Consider the following 15,852-nt stretch of genomic DNA (forward strand, 5'->3'; position numbering starts at 1 on the left):
ACCTATATATACATAAACAGAAAATACAGAATATATATTGGGCTGGGTCCAACCACATTTAGTAGGCTTCGATAGTGCTTAGTTAAATAAGCCGTGATAGATCAGCCTGTGAGCTTAACTTGAGACCCCGACATGACTCATATATTAGGGAAAATATCCTATGCAATCACTTATCCTGGTGCAACCATGCAATCAAGCGATCTGGTGCATCCGATCTAGATCTAATGATGACTGTTATTTTATATTTAATCTCTTTCACCTAAAACATAGTACCTATTTTACTTTTAACCCCTTATCATTGGATCTGAATTGGATGCTCTGGATAGTTTGATTGCACGCTTGCATCAAAATGAGTGATTGCACAGGATATGTCCTCCATATATTAAGCTTTATCAATCCAAACTCATAATTAGATTTGACTATGACACGTCTATCTAAAATTATGTGCTTTGACACAAATGTACACCTCTCTACCGTGTAGCACGGCGGATTCCCTCGAACTCAAAAACGCACATCGAAGTGTTTGATACGTTTGCCGGCGCATCCCCACGGGCCACGGCCCAAACCGAACACACCGACCCGAACCGCACGTCTCCTCCGGTCCTCCCCCTAAACTTCCCCTCCTCTCCTCACGCCGACCACTCCCTACCTGGTCGCCGCCGCCGCCGCCGCCGCCGCCGCCGCCGCCGCCGCCGCCGCCGCCGCCGCCGCCGCCGACTACTCATCCCCACAACCGCATCAATCAATCGCTCGCGCTAGGGTTTCTGCCCGCCCCCATCCTGGGGCTCCACGGCCCTGGCTCGATTTGCTGTGAGGGTGGTTGCTCCGAGCTCTTAGCCATCCGTCGCCGCTGTAGCCCACTGCTGCGGGGGTGCTCGCGGCTGCCGCTGGTGTCGGAGACTAGGGTTTTGGGTCTGCCAGGCGGAGGAGGGTGCATTGGTTGGCGTGCGCATGGGGATGGTGCCCAACGGGCTCCTGCCCAGTGCGTCCGCCAGGGTGACGCGGCGACTGGACCCCGAGCGCTGGGCGGTTGCTGAGGGCCGCACGGCGGAGTTGATCGCGCGCATCCAGCCCAACGCGTACTCCGAGGGGCGAAGGCTGGCCGTGTACCACTACGTGCAGCGGCTCATCATGAACTGCCTCTCCTGCCAGGTAGGGTTCCTGCTTACCAAGTGGTCCGATTGCCCACCACAGGTAGTAATGGAGATTAGCATTTGTTTGGAATATGCTCTTAGAGGCGGCGAGGGCTGCTGTGTAGTTGCATAGATGTGACTCTCCCTTTTCTTTTCTTTGGGGGTTGAGCTCTGAGGTTTTCATATGGGGTTTCATCTCTAGCCTACCTCAACGTGCTTGGGACAAAAAGGCTTTGTTGTTGTTGTTGTTGTTACTTTCTGTTATTCAAATATTTGTCTGAGCAACCATAGCTTATTCTGGAGCAATGTTTTCAAGTCGGACGACTTGGTCATTCTAGATGACTGACTAGGGTGATTAATAATAACCATTATTCGGACGTCTTGGGCGATTAATCGTGATTGGTGCAAACCGACTTCGACGATTAATCGCGACTCAGACGACTTGAAAATATTGTTCTGGAGAGAGTTCTCATTGGAAATGGCGGTTTATGGTTCCACAGAGCCTCTGGTCACTTTACACCAATGCTTCGGATCTGAGACTTGTTTCAAAGCATGAAGCTTTCATACAATGGGGTTGACTGGGAAAAATGATACGTGCTTTGGGGAAGAGCATGAATAGACCCTGGATAGTGTATAGTTGAATTGTATTGCCCTCTCTATGCACATTCCTGTGACATGAGGTATATGAAAATTCTGTTTGATGGTTATAATCAATAGCCATATGTGGCTGTATGAAAATCCTAGCTTGTCTGTTGGGATGAGCATTTTCTGTGCAGCATAGGAGGGAGTGTAATAAATAGCGGGCTATGCACATGTAGCAGCAGGGCTTTCTTGAGGATAAGACCCAGCTATAGCGGGCTAAAACAGCTAAACTGAATGTGAGTACAATTAGTGGTGTAATGCTCAAAACAGCTATAGCTGTCTACAGCGGCACCTATAGCCGGCTATTTATTTCCTTGCTAGGAGGTGCATTGGGATACCACTTTTACCTTCACGCTTCTTTGATGATTGAAAATTGAAATAGACTTGTTTGTTTGTCTTATACTCTTATGCATGTCTAGGGGGGATTTTTTCACTAGCATTTTGGACGTTCCTGCTCTTATCTTCAGTATGCAGTTGACTATATATGCTTCACAGAGAATTGGTCTCTTCCTCTCTGCAGGTTTTTACCTTTGGGTCAGTCCCTCTCAAGACTTACTTACCTGATGGTGACATTGATGTCACTGCTTTTAGTAATAGTGAAGAACTAAAGGAGATTTGGGCAAATCTTGTCCGGGATGCATTGGAGCGCGAAGAGAAGAATGAAAATGCTGAATTTCATGTAAAGGAAGTCCAATATATTCAGGCAGAGGTATTTTCCCCTGTGGTATCTCTTTTAGTTGCTGTATAAGCATCAGAGAAGCTCAATTCGAGGGTCTGCCTATGCAAAATGTGTACCCATAATAGAGTTTAAATTAGCATCATGGGCTCATGGCTGCATTTACGACTTTATGATTGTGTCGAAGTTATTACCAGAAGTTGCCTATTGTATGCTGTGCATATGAATCTGTACATAATACAATATCTAAGTTAAACTTCAGTTTAGTATGTATCCACCGATCTTTTAATACAGTTCTTTGCAGAATGTAGCCTGGGAAAAATAGCTATGCTAACATGCCATTAAATTTCAGGAGGATTATGTTTCTGAAGACACTTAGAGCATTATCCCTAGTTTTTAGTACAGAAAATGCATCTGATATCCTTTTTTCTTGCTCCCTTCCCTTTTCTTCTTTCAAGGAATATACCATGTTTAAGGATTTGCCACCTATATTATTTTTTTTCATACATTTGTGTCATTCTCTCATGTTTCATGTATCATGTACAGGTCAAGATTATAAAGTGTCTTGTGGAAAACATTGTTGTTGACATCTCATTTAATCAAGTTGGTGGACTATGCACACTATGTTTTCTTGAAGAGGTGTGTTCTTACTTTCCAAATCCAGTTTAATTTGTATATGCAGAGCACATGCTCAAAACTTTTACCATTTATATCTTTTAATCCTGTAACAAATCAACTGTTTAAATATGATTATTTTCTGCCTATATTTGTTTCTAATGATTGCATTTTATTAGATTGACAACTTGATCAGCGAAAATCATTTATTCAAGAGGAGTATCATATTAATAAAGGCATGGTGTTTCTATGAGAGTCGTATTCTTGGAGCTCACCATGGTCTTATATCTACTTACGCATTGGAGACGCTTGTTCTGTACATATTTCATATATTCAACAACTCTTTCACCGGGCCTCTTGAGGTGAATTTACTTTATTGTCTTTTATATGTATCCTGACATGAAACCAATGTTTATTTTCTATTCATGCGTGCACAGGTGTTGTACCGCTTCTTAGAATTTTTCAGCAACTTTGATTGGGAGAAATTTTGTTTGAGCTTGTGGGGCCCAGTTCCTATTAGTTCACTTCCAGATATGACTGGTAATCTATATGTATTGCTTTGTTTTGATAGATCAATGCTTGATTGAGACTTGGACGTATTGATAGTTCATGTTACATCATGCAGCGGAACCCCCACGGATTGACAGTGGTGAATTGTTGCTGAACAAGTCCTTCTTGGATACCTGTAGTTCTGCATATGGAGTTGTGCCTCACACCCAGGAGAACCACAGTCAACCATTTATTTCAAAGCACTTTAATGTTATTGATCCTTTACGTACAAACAACAATCTTGGAAGAAGTGTCAGTAAAGGTAACTATGATATGGGAACTTGCTTTATGGTTTACCTTACTGGTGAATTGAACAGAGTAAATGTTCTTTGGTAGTTTGGCTTCACTTATTTCCATACAATTGATGGTGTGCTGTGTTCGATTTGATGATTTTTACTGTGATTCTGTGGTATTTGTAATGTTAGACTACTATATCATGCACTGGACATGTGGTAATTGATTGCTAGTTTGCTACATCAATGTTTGATTGTTCCAGTTTTCTTCTTTTGAATGGGGAATTTTGTGGCAGTATTCTTCTGCTGTCACAGTAGCTATTTTATAGCGTAATTAAGAAACTATATATTAGATTTAATCAGTTTAACTAGTTATGACACATTTTCTGTTAGCAGAAGTATTTGGTCAAAACTCTAAAGTCCACATAACTGTAACTCATTCTAGCTTATGTCCTGGTGGAATGTCACTGTTATGCAGATATATGCATTAATTTTTCTAGCAAATCAACCTAATACTGGCAATGAGATTTTTGTTCTTTTCTTATGCTGTAACAGGTCCTCTGTAGCTGTAGTTTACTTTGTTGTCTGGTCTATTCTGGTCTTTCTAGCTATGCTAGGATGTTTGGCACTTGAACAAAATAGCAGCCTCATGTCGAAGCTATATATTCTCACCAGTCATCTGGTGTATGTTAATCATTACGTGAGTATATAATTAGAGTGTTGTGATCCAATCTTGTTAGTGCCAACTTGACAAAATTATATGGCCTCAATAATATCTGCTGAGCCAGCAATTTTAAGCTCCATGCATCCCTCTTCGGCAGATTTCATTTACTAGAATTCTTGTCAAACTGGTTAAGAGATACAAATGGGCCTTAAACAGCAACTAGTTGCACCTACTTTATTTTGGGCTTGTTACAATTTATGTGAATACTAACAGCATTTTGTAAGAATATGACCCTTAATAAATTCTACTTGAGCAGTTTTGTGATGTCACACACATTCACTCTTACATGTATTGACTTCTTGAGTATGCTAATTGAGGGTAGCATACTTCGATTGTTTAATACTTAAATATGATAAATTCTTCCTTGTGTTCTTTACTTGGAAAAGAACACTTGTCATTATTTTGTCTTCTTATCCTTTTGTTGCTAATTATGTCCAGTCTCTTAGGGTGTGTTCAGCGATTTTTTTTGGTTTTGCAGGAAATTTCTTTAGAATACGCAGTGCTTTTGCGTATGGGGCAAAAAGACTTGGAAAATTACTTGAATGTCCAAAAGAAGATTTAATTGGTGAATTAAACCAGTTCTTCACAAATACATGGATAAGACATGGGAGTGGCAGTCGTCCTGATGTGCCTACCCCAAGTATAGTTGATGTGCGGCCTCTGAAGGTTGTTCCTTCTGTAGTTTCAAGCAGCCAGAGAAGTGTAACATCATTCAAGAAAAAGGCTGAAAATCCTAAGCTCCATGCTACTCAGGATAATCTTCGTCTGAATCAAGATAATCTCACTGAAGATGGTCACATTTATACTGACCCTTCTCAGCCAATTCACAAAAGTGACATACATTATCGTAATCTACCAAGAGCAGTTAATCCATCTGTTTCTCATGTTCAGCACCAAAAAAGTTACACAGCACAAGGCAGTGCTAAGGTCTCTGAACAGCTTGAAAGAAATAATTCAGCTGGATTGATGCAAAGTGAAAGGGATAAGAGAGTGCCAAATGGTCTCTTTGTCAATGACAGAAATGGGCAGAACAGGTCTAGATTTGCAAGAACCCGATCAAGTCCTGAACTCACAGACTCTTCTGCAGAAGGATTTCGTGGCAGGCGGACTAATGCAGTTGGTATGGAAAAATCTTTGGGTGTTGATTACAGCAGCAGAAGAAACATCCTGGTTCCAGAAATGTCTAGCAACCACAGCACTAAGTCTTCACAGGATGAATCAGTGTCTTCCTTGAACTGTTTATCTCACCCTAGTGCAGCAGCTTCGGACTCAAATAGTGTTTCAAGCAGCTATCGTGATGATAATGGTTTTGTAATGAATGAAGAACTCCCTTCTGTTTCTGAATCGTCGGATATGCACCATGACGAACAAGTTCTGGTTAATTTAATGGAATCCGTGAAGTTGCATGGATTCAATGGACAGATTCAATTGCCAATGCAAATACCTTCTCATATGTCTGTAGCGCATCCCCCACTGTTGGCTCCAACATCTTTTTCACAAAAGCATTTGACCGGGGTTCCACCAGCTAACTTAATTGGGACACCATGGTTACCCAATATGCAGTTCCTCCATGGATTTGTTCCACCTCCTATGGCCCATTACATACACAATCCAAATTTTGCACCAAACATTGAGGATGGTACTGAGACTGAAAAGCCTAATACATCAGATGTGAATCATGATGCTGGCAAAACCTGGCATGAGTATGGTGTTGGGTTTTCTGGACAGTTCGATCCTGAAGCAAGAGATCCTCACATCTATGATATTGATGGCAAAGAACATTTGTCTTTGCCTAATGGTGTAGCAGGTGCTCCCTTGGAAAGGCAGATGAAATTTACAGTTGAGAATAATGGTGTAGATGATGAAACCTATACTGGCATGTTCCAAAATCATACAAGTAGAGAAGCTGCTGTAGATTACTCTAAGAGGAGTGGCTATGTAAATGTTCCTTCTTCACATGCCAGTTCATCCAAAGGCAAAACTCTGGATTCGAGTCCATGGGATGAAATGACTGCACATACAACAAGACCACCAAGAGAAAAATGGGGAAAAAGATCTGCCTTTGCAGCACCTGCCACGACCACACATGTCAAGACTGGGTGGCAGATGGGAAATACCACTGAGCATCTCTCGACCGAAGTTAATGATGGCCCCAGAAATGGGACAGTGGTACCAATCATTACTGAAGCTTCTGAGATAGTAACAGGGTCTGATTCTTTTTCAACACAATCAAGAACTAGTCAAGTACCAAATGATTTTGATCCATCACAAATTGGCATGCCTAATCCAGTGTTTGCACCTTTTCTTATTGGATCCCCACAGCATAGGCAAGCTGATAGCTCTGGACTTACTTTTGTTCCAACAGGTCCACCAGTTCCTTTTGTTGTGCTCCCGTTTGTCTCAGGGAATAGCGATGGTTCTGGTCCCCAGTTTGAGAGAAGCGAAGGAATTGATCAGCTTCCTGCCAATACTGTAGGTCATTTCGTTGGCTCACTTCATGATGTTCACCAACAAGATTCCAGTGCTACCTCAACAGTATCATCCAGTACTATGACTGAGCCATCTGGTGATCACAAGCCTGACATCTTGAATAGTGATTTTGTCAGTCATTGGCACAATTTGCAGTATGGGCGACTCTGCCAGAATCCTCGTCCCATGGGTCCTGTTTTATACCCTGTTCCGGTGCCGCCAATGTATTTACATGGCCATGCTACATGGGATGGTCCTGGAAGACCAGCTGCACCAAATGTTAACTGGACACAAATGGTGGGCGGTCAACGAGTATTTCCTGTTATGCCTGTACAACCTGCTACAGAAAGAACCGGTGTTCTTCAGCACTATAGTGAAGATACACCAAGATACCGTGGAGGCACAGGAACCTACTTGCCAAATCCTGTAAGAACCTAATATTTCTTTCAGTATCTTGTATCATGCATAGAGAGCCTGTTAGTAATAATATACCATGGACAAAAACTGAACAAGGACCCTTTATTGTATTACAGCATTGCAATTTTAATATGTGGTTAGCTGAGAACATCAACACTATCAATACTTATATCAAGCTTCGCTTTCTAGAGTCTAGACTTCATACTCATTCCAGCTTGTTGGACAGCTGTTATGTGCTTGAGATTGTTGGCCATCAATGGTCAATGCCCTGTTCTTTAACAACCTAGTTCAAAAAGGTTACACCAGAAATAAATTTTTCTGCTGACCTTTCCATGGAAATTGTCATGGAATTAGAGTGTATATCTTATTACAGAGAGCAAGAGGATTGTAAGGTCCATGTTTATCTAGAGACTGGGAAATCATTGACTTATTGAAAATGTGATTGGATGGGTCTTGATCATTCCATCCATTTCAAATTTGTTTCCACTCTCTATTTTCTTTTTCCTTCTTTTTAGGATTTGTCCCTTCATTCAAATCCTGCAAATGCCCCTTCAGATTATCCAATTGCTCAATTCAAGATTGTAACTATTCATAGTTCTGTTGGATTGTGCCAGTTTGGTAAAATTCGAAGTTTTAACTTGCTAATAACTAATAAGATTTGAGTCTACCTGCCAAATTGATGGTAAGATTGCCTTTTATCTCGGCACGAGTATCTAAGAACTTGAGGCTCAGTGTCTAGATACAAGCAGTGGCTGTTTTGTATGAGCTCACTAGCTTTGAGTTGCTTATTGGTGCAATCAGCCTTTGCTAGTGCCAACATGTTTTAATAACATCATCCAAAATAATCACGCTGAAGTTCGTGTGCTAGGAACAGTTTTGCTGGAACCAGCTATGTTATTATCGTGTAACCATGAACTAGTAGTTTTGGTGCTTCTGAGCACTAAAGAAGGATGCACCCTGGATGAACTTGACTAGAATTACTGAGATCCACCAAAAAGCCCTTTCTTTCCAACTAAGCCTTCTTTCTTCAAATTCAAATGTTTTTTAATCAACTCGAAAGTCACATGTTACCCACCAAGGCACCAACTGCAAGAAATCATAGCATAGTAACTTTGCTCCCCCCAACCCACACACTCATGGTGGCAAGCTACACCACTGTACACTGATAATGGTTAATGTGTGCATAATATAACAGTACAATGGTTGAAATTGTTTAATCACCAATGAATGAATCAGAGCCTAGCTTTGTTATGTCTAGTTATTGGACTTTTGAGTTGCCACATGAAGAAAACTTGGTACATTTTGTGACTGGATTAAGATATATTACTGGATTACGTATGATGTAGGTATTCTTATGGTAGTTCTAGGCACTTCGATTTCCATGTTTTGCAAGTGATAGATTTATTAAGCAACTTTTTATGAAATTCATAGTCTGGACTGTGGAAAACTAAGCTGTCAATTCTATGGCTTCTGTTCAGAAGGTTCATTTTAGGGACCGACACTCAAATTCAAGAAACTACAGAGGAGGTTATAATGGTGACAGGGGTGACTATAGTGATAAGGAGGGAAGCTGGGTAAACTCAAAACAGCGAAATCTGAACCGCGGCTATGGACGTAGTCAGTCAGAGAGGTCCAGCATGAGGTCTGATAGACAGACTACTGATGAGAGCCAGTCTGATAGACAAAGGCGAACTTATAGAACTGACTCGTACCGGCATGAGGCAAGTTCTCAGTATCTTGTGCAGGGCCAACCTTTTGGATCCACAAGTTCTATGCGCAAACAAGGAAACACATCACATGGGGTTTATACACCACCATCTACGTCTTCAAATGGTCCCAGTGCTTTATCTGGCCCTCCAGGACCACCATTTTTTATGGTGTACTCTTATGAACAAGGCTCAAATCATGGTGCTACTGCTACCTCATCTGAACCAATTGAATTTGGATCTCTTGGGCCACTTCCTGCAGCAGATGGTGATGACATACCAAGGTCGACACGCCAAATAATGGCTAATGGGTTTTATGGGCAAAGACGTGGTCCATATAGGGGCGGTTCCTCTCATTCGTCTCCTGATCAACCATCCTCACCTCAGCCTCGTCGGTAATACTTGTTATTGTATTCTTTGTTTATCGCCGTTTTAGTATGAGTAGTCTGAAAAAATCACATCACAAATATGTAATAAAACCTTATGTTATCTGTAAAAAAACAAATCATCATGCTTTCATCTATATTAGCAGAATAAATGCATTATAGCAGTTATCAATAGTAAGTTACTTGACCTATAGCTAATTGACAGACTGATGGATTGCTGAAAATTCAAATATGTTAAATTCTCATGCGTTGATGAATCTGGCACATGAACATGCAGCCTTGTGCATTTGCGGGAGAATGGCTTGTCTCTGTTTATTCCTTCTTTATAGCCCTCTCATGTGAGCCTCCGGCACTGGGTCTGCCTGCACAAGCAGGGATTGAAGAGATAGGCTGCTTCATATAAGCATGTTTCATGTTGATAAACAATGGTATATTCAAGCCACATAACAGAAGTTCCAAATCATTTTATTTTCATTCCTCAGTGGGTCTTTCAGAGTCTGATGAGAATAGTCATGGTTACTTTGTCAAATTGGTGATAATGGCCAGTAACCTCATTTTCATAAATTATCAACGTGTGCTCATTTTTGGTTGCCTGTGGCCTACATGAAGTCCAAAGTATGCACAAAACCAAGCGTGTTGAACCGACACTCATAGCTGTTAGCCGTAATTAGTAAATTGGCTCCTGGTATCTAGTTTCAAATGTACTCACATCAAACTAGCACATCAGGGAATATGGTTACCATCATTTATGCAGTTTGCTTGTATGAGTTGATTTATGTATTTACCTGCAAGTATTTAGCACCATTTGTGTGCTGAAGTTTGTGTTTCTGTTTGCTTTGAAGGTAGTTGAGTCTTCATATGATGGCTTGATCACTTGGTTTCTGTCATTGAAACCTTGCGATAGCAATATTTTGGTTCACCCCTCGTGATCATATTCTGCATGGGTGAAGATGGTTGGGCCATCAGCAGCCACAAAAAAAAAAACACAAGTATATGCCCTAGTTGGTTCTTGGTGCTTTGTGATCTCTCAGAAGCACTGAATTGTGAATACCGTCAAAAGCAATTATCGGCAGGTTATTTTACCAGTCACAATGGTGCTTCTTGGATTCAAAACAATTATCTTCAGAAGAAATCATGGAACCATCAAACCCAGAATATCTTCACACAGAAATCAGAATTGAATAGAAGATTATGAGCAAGGACGAACTCTGCTCTGGCCGTCTCATTATATGAATTGTGTCAAGGGTAATAACAATATTAGTATGGATGGAGCAGGAACAAGCATTGTGGCGCTGCATCAGAAACAATCTGGAATGCTTTGGGTTTTAATGTGTCTGGGCGTGCGTAAGTGAAAGCTAATAATGAATTCTCGTACCATTTTTAGGTAGGATTAAGCTCATGTAACACACAGCACACTATTCACTAAGATGTACTATGAGCTAAGTGAAACGTAGGAACAAAGGTGCCGTTTGGTCACATATTTGTAACGTAATGAGTAACTAATAATCTTAAATTATGTTTGTTTAAGTCTAATCGTAATTAGATACCACACTAGAAATTGATACCGGTCTATTTAAATTTTTACCACCGGTACTTGAGTCATCGGCCATGGAGTGTAAATCATCAACGGCACCCAAATTCTTGTGCTGAAGGGAGGGATGACTCCTGAATACGCACGATTAAAAAGTTATCCATGCCAATCTTCCTCGGTTCCATTCATGATTGTTTTCTGTAGGACTGAATGTGCGCTGTGTGTTGGGATGTCCGCATGTTTCTCTGCCCGGCATTGTGATGCATGAATTATTTTCAGGGTTTCATTCATGATAGTTATTCCTAGAACTGAGTCCACCATTCAGTCCTACAGAGAGGGACATAATCCGCCATTCAATCCTGTAGTGGGCGACAATTTCATAGGTAATTGCAGTACACTTTCGATTCTTATTAAGAGCCATAAAATTGGAGAGGATTGGAGGGACTAAAATCATTCCTTATTTGCCTCTCCAATTCCCTCAGATTTTTTAACTTTCAAACTAGCCCTTAAAGAACAAGAGGAATTTGGGGATCTTTAGAATTATTATAGATGGTAATTTACTGCCTTCTACAAATGGTATATCTACATTGCAAATTCTGAGGTCGCATGATATCGATGAACATTCTCGTACTCCTAGTGGCCTTGGAAAACCATGCTAGTGTAGATTGTTTTGCGTATTTCCCCTGGTAATCAGGGTATGACGAGTAAAATGGCCATTCGCTGCGAATGCTACAGTGGCGAGGTGGCCCCAGGTATGCTGAAACCGAATCTGAATGATGTGCTCAGCTCGCTATTCTGCTCCAGTTCTCTTCTGACATGCCATCCAGTCCCCGACGCCCTGCAGGCAGTACTTGTCCTGGATCAGCCTCTCGTTCCTGCAAGTAGGGTCGGAAACGAGGCTCGAGGAGGCTGAGGCGAGCTAGCTCGGCTCGGTAAAGGCTCGCGAGTCAGCTCGTGAGCTTCACATTAAATCATGTTTATAGTATAAATTATATTTTTTATTATATATAAGATAAAAGATTATGTATAATATATTATTAGACTACTATCACGTATTAAGTTTAAGAATTCCAATAAAATAGTTCAAAACGTAATAATAATATGATATAATAGTATACTTGACCTTGTTAGCTCGGCTCGTGAGCCAGATCGAGTCAGTTCGGCTCGGCTCGCAGTTCTGGCGAGCTGCAAAAACAGACTCAGCTTGAGCTCGTTTTAGCTCGCAAGACGGCTCGAACCTCACCGAGCCTGAGCCAAATTTCCACCCCTACCTGCAAGAAAACCATAGCTTCAACGTTGAACGTGTGATCTTAAAGGATAGTAGGAAAATATGTTTTTACTTCTCTTTGTTCTTCTTGGACTTCTCGAGCAAGTCCTGCAGCACCTTGGACTTCTTGAACCTGTTATCCAACTCAGCGTACTTCTTCTGGTTATCCGGATGGTAAGCTTGCGCCTTGCGGCAAGAACAAGGGCCTTCACAAGAACTCAATAGGTAACTGAGGCGAGCAATCGCAACTGACCATTCCATTTCTCCAGGAACTCCAGCCGGGGGAGATCGGGGCTGGGAGTCGACTCCAGTCCCGAGAAACCGGACAGGATGCCGACATTCGCTGCAGTTCGCGAACAACATATTCTGGGAATTATTTTGGAAGCGCCGACGAATCTGTGATTCTGTGAATGTGTGGATACTTTACGTTTCATCAAGTGCTGTATGATACACCCAACTTACCATGACATCGCTGCTCCATTGGTTGTCACAAGTGACACAAGTGACCTCACCATGAAGGCTTATCCCTGCAAACATAATCAAGAACACAAGCAAAAACATGAAGAATGCAATAAAAACTGCATTGATCACGAGGTGGGGTCTCACAAACCGATGAACGACGACACTGTTCGACGATAGATATGATCTAAGCAAAACCCAAACCCTAATATGGTGGTGGTTGCTGATAAAATAGAGGTTAGGGGCTTGCATGACCCCTTTTCGCATCCCTAATGGGCTCCAACATGATACATGACCCAACAGATGGTGTCGCAGCACCAAAATAGAATCTCAACGCTGACTTATTTCGACGATTCTCATTGACTCCTGATGAATTTTAAGGTGGTTCTAGTTGGGTTGGAAAGCTTATCTCCTTAGCTTTCCATCCATATAAAGTCCAATCTAATAAGAGTTCGGATGCATCCTAGGAATCCGTTTTAGTGCATACCGGTCTTGGACGTCGAGGTGGAGACGAAGTTGAGTCAGACTTGGCTTTCTCTTGTTGTGAACATCCCAACTTCTCCTCCTTAACATCTTGGCCTTTCCCAAGTCCTTGCTGGTCATTTTCAAGGTTTCTAATCATCAAAACATCCATAACAACAAGCGTAAGCTCTAAAACACATTTGATTAGGTAAGAACGAACCTGGAGGTTTAGTTGTCGTGCACGTGCTCGTGTTGTCGGTTCATGCATTATTTGTATGGGAGTGATATACTCATCATGATGTTCCTTCTTGTTCTTGTTCTTGTTCACTAACTCCTAAACCTCTCTTTTCTTATATGTATCCTCCTCATCCATATTCGTACCGACCAAGTGTCGATGCTCCTCCTCCTACTGAGCTTCTAACGATCAACACTCCTCTTAGCACTGATGGAACCCAATCCACCGACGCTCCTCCTCTACAACCTTTAACTTATTTGTATCCTCCTATGTACCCATAAGGGTATCAATATGGTGATCCTCCTTATAGATCATATGGTGCTCCTCCTCCATATGCTCCTTCTTATGGTGCTCCGGCTGCATTCCCTCCCCCATATGGTGCTCCTCATACATATGGTGCCCATGCTCCCTTTCATCCTCCTAGGCAACCATAGCGATGCGATCTCCAACCAGTCCACATACTCCAGCGCACCATAGTACCAATGACGACAGGACTAGACTAAGACGAAGGATAAAAGGCTTGCAAGTACACATATATCATTATGAGTTCAACACTTTTGTTAAGTCAAGAATAGTATGTGAGTTTGTAAAGTTATAGGTGCACAAATGGTTAATACACTATGTTGACCCCCAGGGTCGTGCCGATAATTTCTCGGGCCATGTACCAAACTATAGAACATGATCTATCTTACTAAGGTAAAAATGGCAATGATTCATAGAAACATGGGATTGCTAGTTGGTTTTGTGTGTTCGGGGACCCAAATCACACAACGTGGCAACTGCCAAGTTCAAATACCGTTGATGCATTTTTCTCAATATAAATTAAACAAAGTTATTTAATTAACAAAGAATAATAATTAAATAAGACTATTCAATTCATATTTTATTTATTTATATACTAACAAAGAATAATAATGAGTCAACGTAAAAGATAAAATCACCTTAATCCATAATCCATGCTGGCTAGATTGGTTTTGTGTGTATATATTGTTGATGTCCTAGCCTATCTAGCTATCGTAATTAGATCAAGGACTCCAAATTATGAAGGATGCGGTTTTGATGGTTCATCAAAACTAGTCTTGAAAAAAGTTTTGATTTGCTAAAACATAGTGTTTTTGACATAGAAGTAAGAAAATGAATTTGTATTGCGAAAACAAACCAAGTGGTGGCAAAATGACCCAAATATGCCAAATCCTAGACTTATTCTATTGGTGTTTCGTTTGACTTCGATTTGCAAAAGTTGGCTCATAATTGGGTATGTTAGTATCTCTTTTGTTGCTTCTATGTGTGTTGGCATAAACCACCAAAAAGGGGGAGATTGAAAGGGAAATGTGCCCTTGAGCCATTTCTAATCTGTTTTGGTGATTAAATGCTCAACACACTGTCTCGAACTAACATCTTGATGTATGAGCATGAGCACATGTATTTGAAAGGCAAATTGAGAAACATAGGAAAAGTGCATTTGATGTATATTGCAAATCCTATTGCATTAAAGGATGAAGGTATGATTGTAGCACTTAGTAAATTGTTTTAGTTGCTAAATATGTTTATCCAAGTGCTAGGAAACTTCGCAAGTTGAACCATTTTTGGAGAAATGGTGTTTGGCCAGTCTAGGAGCATCGAACTGTCCGGTGTGCACTAGACACTGTCCGGTGCCCAAGCTAGTCAGCCGACGAACAACCCGCTCTCGGGAATCCACCAGGACGCCACAACTATAATTCACCGGACTGTCCGGTATGCTAGCCGCGCGCCTGGCCAACAGTAATCCACGCAATCTGCGCAGGACACATCAGCCTGGCCAACGGTCACCTGGTCGCATCGGACTGTCCGGTGTGCCAAGTGATCAACGGCCGGCAACGGTCGGCTTAGCTGAATAAGGAAGGAGACCGTCTACTGTGTAGTGTCCAGTGTGTACCGGACAGTCCGGCGCAGCCACAAACAGAAAGCAACCAGAGCCTTCTAAATAGAGTTCCAACTGCTCTTAGGTCCCTTAGGGCTATAAAAGGACCCCCTAGGTGCCATGGAGCTGGACACAAGTACACTTTGAGCAATCTACAACTCCTAGACTCCACGACCACACCGTCGATTCATTAGATAGAGATTTGAGCGTGTTCTTGAGTTGTGACTCTGATGTTTTGATCCTTGCGCTCTCTTCTTGCTTGTGTGTGTTGTTGATGCTGCAATTGTGTCCTTGTGTGTGTTTCTACTCTTATCCTTACTCCGTTTTGATTGTAAACACTTGTGTAAGCGTGAGAGACTCCAATTTGTGGAGATTCCTCACAACCGGGGATTGATATAAGGAAGAGAATCATGGTACTCAAGTTTGATCTTTGGATCACTTGAGAGGG

At 41.6% G+C, this 15,852-nt stretch overlaps 1 protein-coding gene across 4 annotated transcripts; it reads left to right on the forward strand.

Moving 5' to 3' along the window:
- The first annotated feature begins 482 nt into the window (after nucleotides 1–482).
- On the forward strand, nucleotides 483–11,083 carry LOC100275262 (nucleotidyltransferase). Of its 4 annotated transcripts, none has more exons than XM_008653758.3 (9): nucleotides 483–1,152; nucleotides 2,296–2,484; nucleotides 2,998–3,090; nucleotides 3,246–3,428; nucleotides 3,504–3,606; nucleotides 3,692–3,877; nucleotides 5,051–7,467; nucleotides 8,937–9,559; nucleotides 10,393–11,083. In XM_008653758.3, the coding sequence occupies exons 1-9, from the start codon at nucleotides 952–954 to the stop codon at nucleotides 10,394–10,396; spliced, it is 3,999 nt and encodes a 1,332-aa protein (XP_008651980.1). In that variant the 5' UTR covers nucleotides 483–951; the 3' UTR covers nucleotides 10,397–11,083. The 4 variants fall into 4 exon arrangements, with proteins under 4 accessions (XP_008651980.1, XP_035818846.1, XP_008651965.1 ...); XM_035962953.1 differs by having other exon boundaries at nucleotides 488–1,152; nucleotides 8,940–9,559; XM_008653743.4 differs by lacking the exon at nucleotides 10,393–11,083 and adding an exon at nucleotides 9,828–10,131 and having other exon boundaries at nucleotides 488–1,152.
- The last annotated feature ends 4,769 nt before the right edge of the window (nucleotides 11,084–15,852 follow it).

This window comes from Zea mays, chromosome 1 (genome assembly GCF_902167145.1).
Source record: "Zea mays cultivar B73 chromosome 1, Zm-B73-REFERENCE-NAM-5.0, whole genome shotgun sequence".
Taxonomy (NCBI): domain Eukaryota; kingdom Viridiplantae; phylum Streptophyta; class Magnoliopsida; order Poales; family Poaceae; genus Zea; species Zea mays.